Source organism: Myotis nattereri, assembly GCF_964212035.1.
Source record: "Myotis nattereri genome assembly, chromosome: 2".
In the NCBI taxonomy this organism is placed as follows: domain Eukaryota; kingdom Metazoa; phylum Chordata; class Mammalia; order Chiroptera; family Vespertilionidae; genus Myotis; species Myotis nattereri.
In genome coordinates this window covers 197,291,243-197,310,486 of record NC_138076.1, presented here as the reverse complement: position 1 = coordinate 197,310,486, position 19,244 = coordinate 197,291,243, and the positions used below count along the sequence as shown (strand labels likewise).

The window sequence follows — 19,244 nt, the reverse complement described above, 5'->3', positions numbered from 1 at the left end:
CATCGTTGATATTTCTATTGCTCTCTCCCTCTCCCTTCCTCTCTGAAATCAATAAAAATATATAATTTCAGGACCAAATGTAATACAGGTAATCATATTGAAAATACACAATGAGTAAATCTTACCAATAGTTTCATAATATGAAGAAATTACGAGTCCGAGCTGTGAATAGGGAAGTTTGCTTTTCTCCACTGAACTGAAAACTCTGAAGTGTTCCTGAGAAAGGTCGGGGGGTGTGGGCATGTGCATCTCTTCTGTCCCCAGGCAAAATTCCACCTTTCCAGCAGCAAATCTGGTGTTTATTCCTTTGTCTCCTAATCATGAAGAAAATGAGTAAGAAATTTAAAATGGAAAAAAGAAGGAAAGTTTATGGTGAAGAAGAAGGTATAGAAATGGAAAGGGAGGAGAGATTTTGTATGCAGCTGAGACTTATTTGCAATTTGGGAACTTAGTTTCCTTAAACTTAGTATCTAGAATCATTTCTAAGAGCACGCATGTATGTGGATTGGCTCTGTGCTCAAGCTATTTCACAGTTTTGCCATAATGTAAATGCTGATATAATGCTTTGCTTCTCTTGGGGATTGGTGGAAGTAAAACCACTGGAGTTCGCCTCTTTTTTAAGAACTTCCAAGAGTAAGATGTGAGTTTGCCTCTGGGCAGAGACATCTATGATAAAAGCAACACTTAGGTAGTTCCGCTTAGCTCCTGTATACTCATACCAATGACTTCTTTTATGGAGTCAATCCGTCTCATATTTGGTCTCCTCTTTTCCTTCTGTATTCTATTTTCCCAGCATAGTGTCTTTTCCAAAGAAGCCTATCTTCTCATGATGTGCTCAAAGTAGAACACTATTTATTTTATTTATTTATTTATTTTTGCCTCCAGCAATGTTTCAGGCTTAATTTACTTTAGGCCCCACTGGTTCACCTTTCAGGCAGTCCAGGGTATCTATAGAGCTCTCCTTCAACACCATATTTCACATGAATATTTGATTCATATTTTAGTATTTCAAAAGAACATTTTGGTACCAGTTAAGATTCAGAGTGAGTTGATATAAACCATTCTTAGGAATTTTATTTCCTTTTTTATTACCTTAATCATTGTCAATGTATACCATAACTGAAAGAACTTTAAACATAATACAAAGAGTTAATTTAATGTAATATGAGTCTGTTAACAGTACAACCAAAATCTATGGATACGTATCATAGGTTTTTGCAGAGGGCAGCTGGCTTGGAGAACCTCTGATCTTTATTATTTCCTTCCGTCTGCTTACACTGGGCTTTTCTTGTTGCTCTCTTTCTAATTCTTTGAGTTGTAAGGTTAGATAATTTATTACAACTTTTTCTTGTTTTTTGAGGTAGGCCTGTAGAGCTATGAACTTCCCTCTCAAGACTGCTTTCACTGTGTTCCATAGATTTCGGATTGTTGTGTTTTCATTGTCATATGTTGCCATTATGCTTTTTATTTCTTCTTTTATCTCTTTGGTAACACAATCATTGTTTACTAGCATGCTATTTAGCTACCAGGTGTTTGATTTTCTTCCATTGTTTTTATTGTAGTTGATTTCTAATCGTATGCCATTGTAATCTGAGAAGATGCTTGAAATGATTTCTATCTTCTCGAATTTGAAGAGACTTTGCCTGTGTCCCAATATGTGGTCTATCTTTGAAAATTACCCACTTGCACTTGAGAAGAATGTATATTCTGTGGCTTTGGGGTGGGATGTTCTCAATATGTCAATTCCATCTGATCTAGTGAGTCATTTAGGATTGATGTTTCTTTTCTGATTTTTAGTTTAGAGGATTTGTCTAGTGGTGTTAGTGGGGTATTAAAGTGCCCTGCTATGACTGTATTGCTGTTGATCTGTTCCTTGCTATCTTCTAAAAGTTTTTTTATGTATTTGGGTGCTCCTGTATTGGGTGTATATATGTTTACCAGAGTTATATCTTCTTGTTGAATTGTTCCCTTTAGTATTATGAAGTGGCCTTTCTTATCTCTTGTTATGGCCTTCACTTTGAGGCCTAATTTGTCAGATATAAGTATTGCTACCCCAGCTTTTTCTTTTTTCACTTCCATTCACCTGAAAACCTTTTTTCTATCCCTTCATCATCAGTCTGTGTGAGTCCTTTGTTCTGAGGTGGGTCTCCTGTAGATACAGATATATGGGTCATGTTTTCTTATCCATTCAGCTACCCTATGTCTTTTGATTGGGGCATTTAATCCATTTACATTTAAAGTTATTATTGATAGGTATTTGTCTGTCACCATTTTTATTCTTTATGCCTGTATTCCTTCTTCCCTTCCTATTTCTTCTTTTCACAGCAAACCCTTTAGCATTTCTTGCATTGCTGGTTTAGTGGTAATAAACTCCCTTAGTACTTTTTTGCCTGTGAAGCTCCTGATTTCACCCTCAACTTTGATTGATAGCCTTGCTGGACACAGTATTCTTGGATTCAGACCCTTGCTTTGTATGACTTTGTATATTTCATTCCATTCCCTTCTGGCCTGATGTGTTTCTGTTGAGAAATCAGTTGATAGTCTGATGGCAGATGCCTTGTAGGTAACTTTCTGTCTCTCTCTGGCAGCCTTTAAGATTCTTGCTTTGTCATTGGTGTTTGCCAATTTAATTATAATGTGTCTTGGTGTCGGCTTTTTTGGGTTCATCTTATTTGGGACTCTGTGAGCTTCTTGGACTTGTGTGAGTTTTTTCTTCCTAATCCCAGGTAAGGTTTCTGTCATTATTTCTTCAAATAGGTTTTCTAATCCTTTCTCAGTTTCCTCTCCTTCTGTTACCCCTATTACACAGATGTTGTTTCATTTCATGGTGATCCAAAGTTCCCTTAGGCTCTCCTGTTTTTTAATTTATTTTTCCAGTTGCTGCTCTGCTTGGGTATTTTTTCTACCTTCTCTTCTAGCTCATTGATGTGGTCCTCCACTTATTCTAGTCTACTGTTGATGCTTTCTGTTGTGTTCTTTATTGCAGCGATGTCATTCTTCATTTCTTCCTCATTTCCTCTTGGTTCTTGCACATATTGTTGAATTTGTCTTCCATCCTTTTTAGTGTCCTTATCATTGCTCTGAATTCTTTCCCTGACATATTACTTGCCTCTGTTTCATTTATTTCCTTTCCAGTGATTCCTCCTTTTCTTTCCTATGAAGACTGTTTCTTTGTCTCCCCATGTTCACTCCTCTCAGGGTGTCTGGTTATGTAGCTCCCTCTCTCTCCTGCGCTGACTCTCTCTAGACCAGTAATTCTCAACCTTGGTTGCACATTAGAATCACCTGGGAATCTTTTTAAAATCCTGATTTCTGGGCCTCATCCTCTGGAAATTCTGTTTCTTTGTTATGGGGTGGTGCCACAACATTAGTAACAAAGAAACAGAATTTCTGAAGGATGAGGCCCAGAAATCAGGATTTAAAAAACATTCCCAGGTGATTCTAATGGTCAGCCAACGTTGAGAACCACTGCTCTAGGTGATCTCTGACCTTTCCATCCACAGATTGCCTCACCAGCTGTGTTTAATTCACCAATTCTGGGTAGATGTTATTTGATTCAGCTGTTCCTTTTATCTGCTCCGTGAGAAGGCACAGAACCCATCCATGTATTTGGTCGCCACCTTGTCTCCCCCTGGACAAACTTTTTAGGCACCCACAGTCAGGGAGGCTGGAGTCTCAGTGTTTGTGGGTTTACAGAGGTCCCTGGGTGTTGTGGTTGTAGGGTCCCAGGAGGTGTCCAAGGTCTTCCTGGTTGAAAGCAAGGCTGGGCTTTTGATCACAGCCACTCTCCGCTTTAAAATGGTGCGGTCTCTGCAGCAGAGCTGGCCGCTCAGGGAGAGATGTCAGCAGTAGTAGAGGCTACCTGGCCAGGGGAGCCCATCCTGTGGAATAAAACTGTCCCTCACTCACAAATACATTCACTTCATGGATGTCCATGCACTCTCCTTTAGCTCTCTCAATCACACACTACCTTGCAGCCTGCCATCCTGTCAGATGCCATCTTGGATCCATCAATGAGAAATCTTAATGATGCTTATATTAAAACATATTAATTTCTTGGATACTGATAAAGTAATGTTTTGATAAAAAAATTCTAGTTAACTCAGTAGGAATCAATTCACCTACTCATGAAAATTAAACAAGACTGTAGCACAATACTTGCATAGAAAATGGTAAGACCATAGATGTACAGAGTCAAAACATTAACAAATATTGTTTTTGTATCCCCTTTACACAGGGAGTATGGTAGTTTCACAGGAAGCATAAAAGCAGATGAGACAGTGCCTTGGTTGGAATAAAGTGAGAGATGATGTGATCCACTAGGCAGGAAGAAAGTGCAAGGCAGCAGTGAGTGGGCATGGAAGTGGGGGGAGGAGGCACCTGTGGCAGGTAGATCTGCAGGTGGCATCCCCATCTAAGTAACTAGGGGATACAGAGCAAGTATTTTTACCTTGTGTCTGTGCAAGAAATAATGAAAGCAACTTTCTGCTGTGCCGGATTGATCTGTTATGATATCTGGACTTTTCCAAAGTCTCTCTAAAACATCTCAACGTATCTGTCACATCCACGGGCACAGAGAGGAGCCCTTTGGCATGGCTGTATTCTGAAAGGAAAAGGAAGAGTAACACTCAGGATGAAATGCACCAGCAAGCAAACTAGTAGCAAAAGACTAATTCAGAGAAGTTCTTGGTCCCAAATTAAAGCTGCTAAATTCAAAGCCTCCAGGTATGTAGCAGGTATTTCAACATTCAGGTAATTTTTTCTGTATGTTTGAAAGTTTGTTTAAAAGAAAAACACACCTTAGAAAACTTCTGATTCTTATAAAATGCAAAAAAAAACAAAACACAAAAACTTTAGATCTTGTCAATTTTCCTTATGAAGCCTACAGAAAAGAGAGAAAACAAAAAAAGCTTAGAGATGGGCAACTGCTCTCTTAGGAAAAGAAAAGGGCACTTTCTAATATAGGAACAGAGGCAAGGAAGATGGGGTCATAACAGAATATGAAACCCACAAACAGTCCTGATAAAAAAGAGTTGCTATAAGGTTTCTGGCGAGGAAATGACCATCCAAGAATTAAGCTGCAAAAAAGATGATCATGAAGCAGACACACACACACAAAAAACAACAACAACAAAACAAAACAAGAAATAAAGACTTCGAACAGAGTAACAAAGGAATTTGCTTCTTTAACAAGTTGAATAGTCTGAATACTCCCTGCAAAATCTGAGGTCCTGAGAGTACTGCAACTTTTAGGGAATGCAGCTACAAGGTTAAGAGGCAATACCCTTGCCCTCGAGAGTTTACAGGATAGCTGAAGAGATGAAACATCTGACATAGGCATATTAAAATCACACTGGCAGAGTGTCTACTTACATGCTAAAACAAGGGAAACATTGAGGTGAGAGATCAGCATAGAGAGGAAAAGGTGAGCTAGGAAGACTTCATGAGAGAGAAGGTATGCCAACTCTGTCTTAGAAGATGGGGAGGATTTGGTTAGGAAGAAAGAGGCAAGGGGATTTAGATCCTTAGAATAAGAATAGCTGAAGTTGATTGAGCACTTACACTATATCAGATACTATCTATATATATAAAAGCCTAAGTGACCAGCAGACCGGCTGACCAGTAGCTATGATGTGCAATGACCACCAGGGGGCAGATGCTCTGACCAGTAGCTATGATGCACACTGACCACCAGGGGGCAGATACTCAACACAAGAACTGCTGAGCTGCCGTGAGTTGGCAGCTGCGGTTCTCGGGTGACACACCCAGAACCAGAGAGGAGGGAGCCCAGTTGCGGGGTGTGTCACCCAAAAACTGCCCTCTCGCAATCTGGAACCCCTTGGGGGATGTCAGAGAGCTGGTTTCAGCCTGATCCCTGGAGGCCAGGCCAACGGACCCCACCATGCACTGGGCCTCTAGTTCTAAATAATTTACCTCGATAGTCTCATCAAACCCTAAACACAACTGTAAGAGGTAGGATGAGGAAAGAAGGCATAGAAAAGTCTGGTAGCTTCCCTCTAGTCACAGAGCTAGCTGTGCAAGGAGAGGTATGGCAGCAGCAGTAAACGTGGTGATTCAGTCACAGTGAGATGCAATGGCCAGTCCTCTTGAATAAAAAAGGGTTTGCCAGCGGCCTGAAGCCCCCACTGAGTGAATGCCCTTCATCCTCTTTACTGGTGAGCTGAGCCAGGGTTTTGAGAAAAAACCCTGACAGGAAGAAAGTGATGTTTTAGGAAGAGGCAGCTGACAGTTGTACATCAGCTGACAGCAGACTTTAATAGAAGAAGGTTGGTGGCTGAGAGACTGACAGCATTGTGTGATTTGAACTTGACAAAAGCAGTAGCAATGTAAACAAAGGAGGGACACAGGGAACTTTCCATTGTTGAAGCAACAGGAAAAGTGGTTAAATTGGCTATGTCGGGGAAAACGAAAAAGAGGTGGGAATTACCTATTCCCTCTCCTGTCAGGGCCAATGATCTTGCTTCTTACCTCACTTGAAAAAACCTGAAGCAATCTAAAGGGATTTCCCACAAGCCCCCACCAGTATATCCACCCATGCCTATCTACATCTCAACATCATCCCTCCAGCAGTTCTCCTTTCCCCAAATCATTAATTTTCTCTGTGCTGAATATTTCCCAGCAGCACATTTTGCTGATTTTTTCCCTGATTTAAAAAAAATTGAAAATGTTATGTTCACTGCAGCATTATTTACAATAGACAAGACAGGGAAACAACTCAAATGTCCATCAACAAATGAATGGAGAAGGGGAATGTGGTGTATATATAAAATGACATAAGAAAGAAGGAAATCCTGCCATTTGTGACCACATGGATGGACCTTGAGGGTTTTATGGTAAGTGAAATAAGTCAGACAAAGAAAGGCATGTGCTGTATGACCTCACATGTGGAATCTATATAAACCAAACACATAGATAGATAGAATAGACTGGTGATTGCCAGGGGTGGGGTGGGGATGGGCAAAATAGGTGAAGATGGTCAAAAGGTAAGATTTCCAGTTATAAGTTCTGGGGCATGGTGACTATATTTGAACTTATAAAAAGTGAATAATTTAATTGAAAAAAGTAAAAAACCTTTCTCTTGACTCCACTTTCCCCTCAAGGTACCATTCTGTTTCTCTGCACCATGTTTACAACAAAAATGTGTTAAAAAGTTCTGTATTCATCGTTTCCCATTCACTCTTGAACCCACTTAAATCAGATCTCCCCCTCCCCATCACTCCATCCCAAAGCTCTTCAATGTGCCTAAATGTAATGTTCAATTTTTAGACTTTACCTCACCTCTGACCCTTTACCTTCCTACTCTCCACCATCCCTCTCCCACCAGGCATGCTGATAAGTGCTCCACTGAGCTACCAGGCCTGATCTTCATTTGTGCCCTTTCAGTTTAGACTCTCCTCTAACCTTATAGCACCCAAGGAAAAAATATGCTAGATATCAGTGGTCATGAGAAGATACTTTCTCCTGACTAATTGTGATAATATGGTAATTTTTAGATGATCCTGCATATTATAGGTTTCACACTGAGTTGTGATCATGAAAATCTTGGCATCCAGCTTAGAGCTCTTTATAAGACTCTTAGACCTCTTGGAGCAGTATCTTGGCCCACACTTTTAGGCTTATTTAGAAAGTTTTAGAATGGTGATTTTTTTTTCAGTGAAACTCAGATCATTAGCATGTTTCTAAGCATGGTGGGCCTTATGCGTGTCACCATGACATGTGTGCAAGCTGGTACTCCGTCCTGTCCCCATCATGCTCCCTCAAGTCCCCTCTCCCCTAAGCATGCACGGCCCTGCATGATCCTGAACAAGGTATACTCCCACTCGTCCCACCACCACCCTTATGCCCACCACCCTGAAGATTATAAATTTCTGCTCTGTTTTTCTTGCAAGAATTCATGCACCTGGATTTTATCTGTTTCTCCTTAGAGAGTGAGATCAGGGAAAGAAGCCAGCTGAGGAACAGGAGGAAGCTGGGAGCCCTCACATATTAATATTTTGAGACAGTCAGTTACTTTCTCTAGGCCTTTGTTTCAAACATCTGGCAAAAGTGGGATGAAAAAAAAGCGGGGTGAATATTATTTGCCTCTGAAGGTTACTTTTTTTACCTGTGTGTGAAGTGTCAGCATAGTGCCTGCCATAGAGTAAGCATTCAATAGATGGAGGCTCACATTATGACTGTGAGTCAGGTGTTTTTAAAATATATATTAACACTTACTAGTACCAGGCTAGGCACTGAGGAGGTGAACAAAGCAGACCCGCTCCCTGCTTTTACAGAGCTTACATTCCACAACAGAAATCATAAAGGCATGCGGTGCCAAGAAGACAGGAAGAAGGGGAAGTGACTGCCATCACTAAAATAGGGGTCAGAATAAAATTATCCTCCTGCTACTTTTATCAAATATATACTCATAAATCATTCTTTTATTTTCTAAACTCTATTGTGCTATTTGATTTTCCTTTTTTCAAGCCCTACTGTACCTTTTCCTTATGGTATAATTAGGGTTCTGTTTGGTGTTTTGTGGCTGCCTACATGAGATTTAAAAGAAAAAAAGCAATAAGGAAATATCAGCTTCAGAGGCCTTATCCTGACCTCTGTCTCAGGGAGGTTCCTGTATGAAAATTCCCATGGATAATTCAAGAAGCTATTTCAAAGCCACAGCAGTTTGAAATAGGCGAGAAGAAGAAGATAAGGAGAAGTGGGAGAAGGAAGAAGGGAAGAAAAATGAAGAGAATCATTATGTGTCTCAGTGCACCAGTGTTGACATTAAAACTGAAATGCCAATCGCTCCTGGAATATGGGTCCACAAAGGAAAACTCCCAGGGAGTACACGAAATTTGTGCTGCTTTCTACACATTTGGTCACATCAGTCCAAATGTCCAGAGGCCGTAATAAAACACACCTGCCAAAGGGCTGAAAATTCCAACATACCTGAAGACTGAACAACCCTATCAGGAAACTTAACTACCAATAAGGTCAAGACTCAAGAATGAGGCTCCAGACAGAATGCAAACACAGCTCCAATAAGATACATAGCCACAGAGTTCTCTCCCCTATGAAGCTTAACAAGCAGGCAAGTTACTCATCCATACAAATAATAATCAATAAAGCAGGGTATTCTCACTTCTCCAAATCCTACAGAGACCTTCCCAAATTACATATGCATTATTAAATAGTTAGAGGGAGAATGGAATGCTTTTAAATAATGAGAACCCCAAATGTTTCTAGGCACTGGAGCATTACAACATCTGTTCCGGAGAAAGAAATGTATCAAACATTAGTAACAAATGCTGTGATGCCAAAAGGAAATATATGATGTTCGAAAGAAGCAATTTGGTGTGGAAAACATCAAGAATATGCTTGGTCTTTTAAAAGACTTGCAAACAAGTTGTGGTGACATATATAAGACCAACCATGATTATAAATATGTTAATGATCTGAGTTGAGTACACTGAAAAAAATTCAGCATCCTAAATATTTGCCAAATAAGCCCAAAAGTGTGGGCCGAAATACTGCTCCAAGAGATCTGAGAGTCTTATAAAGCTATAATCTGAATGCCAAGATTTTCATGATAATAACTCAATGTGAAACCTATATTTAATATGCAGGATCATCTAAAAATTACCATACTATCATAATTAGTCAGAAGAAAGTATCTGTCTTCCCATGACCACTGATATCTATCATATATTTTCTTTTTTCTTTTCTTTTTTTGTCCATACATTTTCTTGAGTGATATAAGGTTAGAGTAGAGTCTAACTTGAAAGGGCACAAATGAGGAGCAGTGCTCAGTGGGGCACTTATGGGCTAAACAATCAGACCAGGGTTTGAATCACAATTCCAGTACTTACTAGTAACATTTCATTCTCTCATCTGTAGTGTAAGCATAAAAATACCTATTACTAAGATTGCAAAAATTAAAGCACCTAGTGGTTGCCAAGTGATAAATAGAGTGCCTGCCACTATAATATTCTTTAAGTTTTTATCCATTCAAATATTCCTGCTCTAACCATTACTCAAACTGGCTTATACCTCCACCACCATTGAGATTCAACCCAAAAGATCCCTGTGGCCAGATTCCACCTGCCTTCCTGCCTGTCCACCACCTTGACTTCCCAAATGAGCTTTAACAGCAGACAGGCACAGTGCTTTTCTGACGTAATGCTTCCATCACCAATAAGCACCTACTGTCACACGGGTCTAGAATTGTACTAGGTATGTCTTTTCCATCCCTTCTATGGCAGTCATTATTTTGATAACCAGCATTTTGACACATTTTCTCACATCTTCCAGTCCCTTTTTAGGATGTAGGGGATAATATAAGTCACATTCTGAGTTATGGATTCCAAATTTGGGGATCTCCTGAGTTTTAACAGACAAGATCAAGAAAAGGAGAACACACCTGGGAAGAATCACACCCTTTGACTGGAACTAGTCACATATCATGACCACATGAATCCTTCAACTGTTTATTGAATATGAGGGGATACTTGGATTTATCCTGGACAGTAAAACCTAAACTTCGTGGCCACCAACCTCCTTCTACTGGACCCTCTACACTACTCTGCTGCCCTTCCATCTTCCCTTCTCCTATTTACCTCAAGGGCCAGTCCACTCTTTCACATTCTGAAATCTCCTACCCTATCAGCCGTGGCTATGCTTTCAAACCCCTGCTTCATGAAGAAAATCTTCAATACCCAGTGAGAATGCCTTCAGCTGCTGCTCTTCCCACCTACCAACATTCCCACATGTGAACCTCTTCTCTTCTCCTCCCCTTCTGCCCGGGGTGTTCCACCCTCCTGTCCAAGGCCAGTTCCCCTGCAAACATTTTAATTATGGAAGATCTGTCAAGCAGAATGCAACAGCAAACCTTGCTTTAAAAGAGTTTCAAGGTAAACTGGTACTCACCTGAAAGGATGAGCTTTTGGAGGAAATCTGAGTCGTTTTCTGTGTCTATCAGTTGACTGGGGGGAGAATTAATCTTGAGTTGCTTCCCAATAAAATTTCGGCAGGTTATCTTAAAAAGGAAAGATGAAAAAATATAACTTAGGTATTTATAGCCCAAAATTTGACTTGCTTAAAATGTTTATCTTATTTTTCATTTGTCAAAAATAAAAAAGAGAGACAAAAGGATGCTACAAATAAAAACTCGCAGAGACTTTTGGGGAAAAAAGCAGCCACATAATTTTTTGTATTTCTTTAGTACAGCACAGCTGGAAGAGCATTAGGCAAATTATGTAGAACAATTAGAATATAATTTTCAGATATTCTATAAATTTATAAGCCTGAATATATCTCCCATTATGTAAGTTGAGACATAGTTAAAATATAGGCTGCTTTTCCAATGGCAGATTTTTCCACCCTACTCATAATTAACACAATTTAAACTTCCCTGGTGAAGTTTTTCAGAACTAACTTCCCCTATAGTATTTTAAAAAATTATTTTCTAACAGATACTTGAGTGCTAAAATTATAAAATATCTGAAAGTGAAACATTTTTAAACAGAAGGAAATTATTTTAAAAGGTATAAGATCCTCTTCTCCCTGTGGCTCCCTTCCCACTCCTTGAGCTAACCTATTGCTCCAAATACAGCCCCCCTTGCACCCTAGTCTGATTAGATGCTGCTGCTTGATTGTCCCCTGTAGGTACTTCTACTATGAGATGTAAATACAGCCTAATGAAATGCAAATTCCTTCCCACAGCCTTATATGGTCCTATTTGACCTAGTCCTTCCTACCGCTCCAGCTTCATTAAACAAAACTTTATTGAACACTTATCACGTGCCAAGCTCAAGGACTATATAGCAGAGAACAAAGAAAACAAAAATTCCTGTTCTTATGAAAGTTATTCTAGTGGAAGCAGAGAGATAATAAATAAAACAGAGAAGTACATTATAGAGAATATTAAAGAGTTATAAATACTATACAGAGAAATAAAGCAAACAAGCACAACATTTTTAATAGAGTAATGAAGAAAGTACTCACAGAGAATATGGCATTTAACAAAAATGCAAGAGAAAAGGCAAGGGAAAAGTCAATATGGATATTGGGGAGAGGAGGATTCCAAGCAGGGGAACAGCAAAGGCAAAGACCCTGAGGCAGAACTGTCTTAAAGAACAGGGCAGCCTGAGGAGGAGTCACAGGAGAGGAGTTACTTTGGAATACACAGGGATAAGTTATGTAGGGCATTAAGGCCATGATAGGATGTTCACTTTAACCCTGAAGCACATGGGGAGCTGCTTTTGGGTTTAAAATGGGGTAATGATATGGTTGACTTAGGTTTTTAAAAGTTGTTCTATCTACTGCATTGAGACTAGACTGTGGGCTGGAGGCAGAGTTTCAAGGAGGTTGGAAGCAAGACCACTAATTAGGAAGTCATTGCATGGATCAAAGAAAATATAATTGTAGCTTGGATCAGAGCAGGGGTTGTGGAGGTAGCAAGATGTGGTAAGGTTCTGAATAAATTTTGAAGGTAGGGGATTTGGCAACCAATTTGAAGTGCAGTGTGAAAGCAAGAGAAGAATCAGGGGTGTCCCCTAGGTGTCTGGCCTGAGCAGCTAGGAGAGTGGTGGTGTTCAGTGGTTGAGCGTCAACCTATGAACCAGGAGGTCACAGTACGATTCCTGGTCAGGGCACATGACCAGGTTGTGGGCTCTATCTCCAGTTGGGGGCATGCAGGAGGCAGCGAATCAATAATTCTCTCTCATCATTGATGTTTCTATCTTTCACTCTCCTTCTCCCTTCCTCTCTGAAATCAATAAAAATATATTTTGAAAATTAAAAAACAACAACAATGTGGAGGACTTGGCAGAACAGGTTTGTCTGAGATGAGCTAAATGTGAGAAGGGTATTAAATATCTAAGAGACGATGTTGATTGGGCAGTCTGGTATTTTGATGAGTCAATTTGGTTAGGCTAAACCATGAAGGCTAATGAAGGGAAGAATCTATTTTTTAACATACATAAACCTCAATCCAGTTATTCAATCAAACGTAATCTAGGTGCTATTATGAAAGAATTTGGCAGATACTAATTAAAGTTCCTAATAAATTGGCTTTAATTAGGGAGATTATCCTAGGTGGGCCTAACCCAATCAGGTAAGTCCTCGACAGTGCAGGTGGTCTCCAGACTCCAAATTCCAACCAACCTCCAGGTCTAAAACTGTTCTGGCCCCAGTGGATTCTCCCTGAGTGACTTCTTATGGATAACAACTTCTGGCTACACCTGTAGGGTCCCTTCCTGCTCTTGATCCTAACTGCCCACCCTACAGATTTTGGACTTGCTTAGTCAGCCCCCATGATCATATAAGCCAAATCCTTGTAATAAATCTAGAGAGATAGATGATAGGTGGATGGATGGATGGATGGATGGATGGATGGATGGATGGATAGATAGATAGATAGATAGATAGATAGATAGATAGACAGATAGATAGGTCTTACTAGTTATGCCTCTCTTATAGATAGATAGGTCTTACTAGTTATGCCTCTCTTATTGAACCCTGACTGGTATAGGCAATTAGATATGTCAATACAGAATTCAGGAGAAAGGTCTAGAATGGAGATGTAATTTTGATAGTCATTATCATAAAGATGATACTCAGACCCAAGACTGAATTAACTCACCATGTCAAAGAATGTGCACAGAGAAGACAGAGGACCAAGAATAGAGTCTTGGGACACACTTAACACTAAGATATTGGGGGGAAGGGGAGTAAGCAACAAAGAAGACAGAAGAGGAACCCCTGTTTCTCTTGTCTGCAACACTGCAGCCTAGGGCCTTCTTTCTGTCCCATCTCAGGACCTCTGCCCTTCTTCCTTTGGACTGAAATGCTCTTTTTCAATGAATGGTTGGTGCCTTCCCAACAAAGGTTACCAGCTCCAAGAGGCCTTGCTGATCATGCTTGCTAAAGTCTCCACCTCCAACCACAACCTATCTCTATTCTATTGACCTAGTTTGTTTCTTCAGAGAACTTCCACTGATTACAAATCTTTTAATACATCAGTTTACATGTTTATTATCTGATCCTCCTGCCACCCCTCCAAAATTAAGCCCCATGAAGCAAGAACTCAGACTGTATTCTCTCTACATAGAATATATAGGAGGACGGCCCAGAGGCTCTCTGCGGCCCAGAGGCCCTCAGCAGCTGCACCCCCCCCCCCCCCCCCCCCGCCAGGACTGGGCAACTCCAGCAGGGCTGAAGGGACTGGGTGCCACCATCTTGTGGCTATGGGCACTGCAATTTTTGTAATGGAGTGATGGTTAATTTGCATATTACCTTTTTATTAGATAGAATTGCACATATTTTATGACAGCATATGGAAAATCTAGTACACGTTCCATGTGCATTTGAAAACCACTGTGTGTTCATTCTGCCATTGTTGGATGCAGTGATCTATATTAAATACTTAGGAAAGCTCGGTTTTTTGCTATGGCAAGTAATGATACAATAGACATCTTACTGCATATGTAACTTTTTGTTCATATTGAATTATTTCCTTGGAGTAAATTCTCAAGAGTGCCATTACTGGGTCAAAGGGTTAAGGATATCTATATGGCTCTTTCTTCTTACATGATATTGCTTTCTAAAAGCATTGTATCTAATTATAGTGTCATTTATGATGCATGAAATTACCAAATTCCCCACAGTGTTGGGTGTTGTAATTATTTTGTTAATAAAGTGAAGACTAAATTGTAACTCAAAGTTGACAATAATTTTCATGTCTGGTAACTAGACAAGATGAATGCTTTTCTAAGTGTTCATTTACTATTTCAATTTCCTCTTGTAGAAATTGCTAGTCACCTGTTTTATAATCTACTGGGATCTTGATACATTTAGAATAAATTTGAATGAGTAATTTTATAATAAAAAAAAAAGAATATACAGGAGGAAAGGATATGCAAAGGCCATGGGGAAGCTTTGTGAAAAGAAGAAATGGAGTCCTTGCACAGCAGCTGCAACACATAGGCACACAGACAGGTATAGGGGCAGGCACTGGATGTCAGCACCCACGGATGCCAGAGGCCCGTGGGCAGGACTATATGAATGTAATGGCTCTGATACTGGCTCAAACACTGTCCTCACTGTTGCTAATGGATAAATGAGCCCTGATAAGAACTTATTTTAGTTTACCCTGTTATAGAAAATACTGGCACACAGTTGGCTTTCAATAATGTTTGTTGATTTGAATGATAAATGCCTACATGAAACTAATAACATTTATCTAATTCCTAAATCTTTGTTACATGTGTACTAATAAGAAATCACAACTGCATAAATAAGAGAGTCAACCCACCTTCTCATTATATTCGGCCTCATATCTTACACAAGGTTGTTGAGTAATATCTGGGCCCTCGAACTTGGATATTCTCAGAAGGAGCTGGCGCTGTGCATACACCAGGAGTGGTGTCACTTGCTCTGTGTATCTCTCACTAGACAGGGTAAAAATACATTAAAAAGCAAACATTAGTTAAAACATTTTTTTCAGTGAAGTCTATCACTTTTAATTGCCCTTACACCAGTACTTACTGTGAAATTATATTGAATTGAATGGCAAGTGCTACTAGTGTTTCCCATTTTTCTACTTGATACAAAAGTTCCAGAGATTTTAATACAAAATCATGGATCCATTTCAAATCAACCATATTTACATTATCCAAAGGATGCTCAAAAGTAAGGCTAGAACCACCATTATCATTTTTAATATTTCCATAGCAACTTGGAACACTGTATTCTCCTTTTTCTTCAATAATCTGCAGGAAGCACATTAAAAGTGTGATTCCAGATTTTACTACACATTTTTTGAAAGTTGAATGTGATATATAAAAATACAATATGGAAAAGACTGAACAGAAAAAATTCAGAATATTTTTATTACACAAATGAAACTTCATAACGCTACCTAATGTAATGTAACTTTTGTGATGATGGAAATGTGCTGCTACATCTGTGTTGTTCTAAAGAGCAGCCGCCCAGCACATGTGGGTACTGAGCTATTGAAGTGTGATTAGTGCAATGATAATTTCAATTTCATTTATTTAGCCTTAAACTTAAATAGCCACATGTGGCCCTGGCTGGTGTGGCTCAGTTGGTTGGAGTGTCATGCCATACACTGAAAGGTCTCAAGGTTTGATTCCTGGTCAAGGCACAAACCCAGATTTAGGATTCAACCCCCGGTGGGGCAAGTGTGGAAGGCAACTGATGGATGTTTCACTCTCACATCGATGTTCCTCTCTCTTCCTCTTTCTCTCTCTTCCTTCTTCTCTCTCTAAAAAAATAATAATAATGTTAAACAGCCACATATGACTAGTCATTACTATATTAGCACAGACTAAAGTCTATACTTCTTGAGGAGAGTCACTATCTAAGTTAGGATACTGAACCTAATTTTTAAGGAAAAACAGGTTTTATTATATACAAATAATTAAGTTCCCCTAATACATTGGTTACATTCATCAGTTTGTAGAATAATATACGCAATTCCCTGATGCAAAGGTCAAATCTATTGAGAAGGAAGTCTTCTAGAAGACCCTCTTTAGAAGCCTAAGTTAAAGCATTACTGTGTGAGTGTTGTGTTCCAAGCTTTGAGTGTCCAGAGCAGGGGTCCTCAAACTTTTTAAACAGGGGGCCAGTTCACTGTCCCTCAGACCGTTGGAGGGCCGGACTATAGTTTAAAAAAAAACTATGAACAAATTCCTATGCACACTGCACATATCTTATTTTGAAGTAAAAAAACAAATGTTTTCGGCGGGCCGCATGTGGCCTGCGGGCTGTAGTTTGAGGACCCCTGATCCAGAGTATATGTTGAATCTCTGTTATAAAGGTGCTTATATTTATGACTACTATGTTTTCTTGGTTAATAGAGCCTTTTCCCACAATGAAATGTCCCTTTTTATCTCTCAGTTTCTTGATTTGAAGACTATTTTATCTAATATTAATATAGCCTCACCAGTTTTTTTTATACCTACTGTTTTTATGATATATTTTTCTACTGTTTTACTTTTAATCTATCTTTTTCTTTATATTCAGATTCTTATCTTGAGGACAAATATAGGTGTCTTTCTTTTTAATTCAGTCAGATAATCTCTGCCTTTTAATTGGGATGTTCAATCCACATATATTTAAAACTAGAGGCCTGGTGCACGAAATTTGTGCATGGGTAGGGTCCCGAGGCCTGGCCAGTGATCAGGGCTGATCAGGGCCTTCCGGCTGCTGTCCGGGGTTTCTCTTCTCCAGCTGCCAGCTGGGACCTTCCTTTGTTCTGTGCCACCCCCTGGTGGTCAGCACACCATAGCAAGCGATAGAACTCCTGGTGACCCACTCAAACTCCCACAGGGACACTTTGCATATTAGCCTTTTATATATATATGTAGATGGTTATTGACATAATTTATTATTTTTCTTTGTTTTCTTTGTTTTCTATTTGTCCCATATGTTCCTTTTCCTTTTTTCCTGCCTTCCTTAATTAACTATTATTTAGTTTTCCATTTTACTACTTTGGCTTTTTAGCTATATTTCTTTTTTAGTAGTTACTCTAGAGATTATTAAACACATCCTTAACTTATTACCTTCTACTTAGAGTTAATATTGTACCACTTTATAGCTATATAAAGTGTAAAAACTTAGGACAGTTTAATTTTATTTACCATCCCAGTCTTTTATGCTATTGTTGCCATATATTTAACATCTGGAAATTACTCCATGACTCAATGTGTTTATGTGTTCACTAATTTTCCTTGTGTTTAGGATATGGCATGTTTGAATTTTATCCATTTTACTTTCTTGCTTTAAAGCCTAATGTGTAAAATTTTAAATGTAAGTTCTACCAGATATGAACAGAACAGGCATAGAAAAACAGTGAAATAAAGATTAAAAAAAGAAACTTTATGATCTCTTTCGGGATCTTTTTCTTTCTTTATCAAAGGATTGCTATGAGGATTAAATGCACTAAGGTCAGTTTATGTAGAAGCTGGGGCTTAGTAGATGTTACTTTCTGTTCCCTTTAAGAAATTAAATTTTCAGAGTAAGATATTTGTAATTAACAGCAACGCAAGATATATAGTGAACCAAATAATAATGAGAAGCAACTGAAATATAGACAAACCAACTAAGAACTGAAGAAAAATATTAATTTCTACTTATCCCAAGCTGCAAGGTACAAAAATATTTGTTAATTGAATACAATAAAAATAATTACCCAAACACTCTTACCTCAATAGAATTGGTATTTTGTAGTTCTATTAACATGTCAATAAGTAGTTCTGCTCCAAAATAGAATGGTAATACAGAAATAGAAAGGAAACCATCTCGACTAATAGGAAATACTTTACACAGGTCCACTGCTTGTTTAAGAAGGATCTGTAGCTCCTGAGAATAGTTCCAAAGGGCCCGACAGCAGTTCTGAAGCAGAGTCCAAAAGCCGCCACGGTGAGCAAAAACCTAAGACAAACACAACATTCAGAAGACCCCAAAGTTCCAAAAGTTACACATCTCTGAACAACTTCATCTTTCTGCAATATTGATGTCAATAATAAAAATAACACCATTTGTTCTGTGCCAATTACATGTGCTAGATATTGTGGTAAGACCTTTGTATGCGGTATCTTACCTCCTTCTTACAATAGCTCCTATGAAGTAAGTATGTACTAGTATTCAATTCAATTTATAGATAAGGAAATGGAGCTAAGATTATAAATCTACTAAATGGTGAGCTGAGGTTTGCACTTCGGTGGTCTGACTCCAACACTCCTAGGTGCTGGGAACGTGGCAGTGAGCAAGAAAAGCCAGGTCTGCTCTCATGCTGCCTCAATTTATTAGGGGAGACCAACACTAGAAAAGTAGACAAATAAAAATATAATTTCACAAATAGTAAGTTGCAAAGAAAAATAAAACAGAAATGAACTAGGACCTCGCAAGGGTAAGAGAACATATCCTTTTAGACAGAGTGGTCAGGAAAGAAGTCCTCTCCGAGGAGGTGACTTCCTGAATGTTGAGTTGAACAAATCATGTGAAGGTGGTGATGGGGATGTTGGGTAGGGGAGAGCAGTTGAGGCTGAGGGGACAGCAAGTTAAAAGCATGGAGGTTGAACCAGAGGGCTGAGAAGCAAACAAGTTTACTGGTTTCAAGACCACTGAGGGGAGAGTGGACTCCACAAAAGCAAGGGGAGCTGAGTTCTGAGAGGTGAGCAAGACCCACACCTTCCAGGTCTTGAAGCTGGTGGAAAGGA

The 19,244-nt window shown here is 39.2% G+C and overlaps 1 protein-coding gene across 1 annotated transcript in view; it reads right to left on the bottom strand.

The window, feature by feature from the left end:
* CFAP54 (cilia and flagella associated protein 54) overlaps positions 1-19,244 on the bottom strand; it is a gene marked incomplete at its 5' end in the record, with an annotated part of 249,288 nt that overhangs the window by 113,696 nt on the left and 116,348 nt on the right. Inside the window, 6 exons of the mRNA XM_081083442.1 lie at positions 126-314; positions 4,451-4,603; positions 10,927-11,035; positions 15,314-15,449; positions 15,547-15,770; positions 18,229-18,456. Coding sequence (XP_080939568.1) covers positions 126-314; positions 4,451-4,603; positions 10,927-11,035; positions 15,314-15,449; positions 15,547-15,770; positions 18,229-18,456 — 1,039 coding nt within the window. The remainder of the gene's footprint in view (positions 1-125; positions 315-4,450; positions 4,604-10,926; positions 11,036-15,313; positions 15,450-15,546; positions 15,771-18,228; positions 18,457-19,244) is intronic.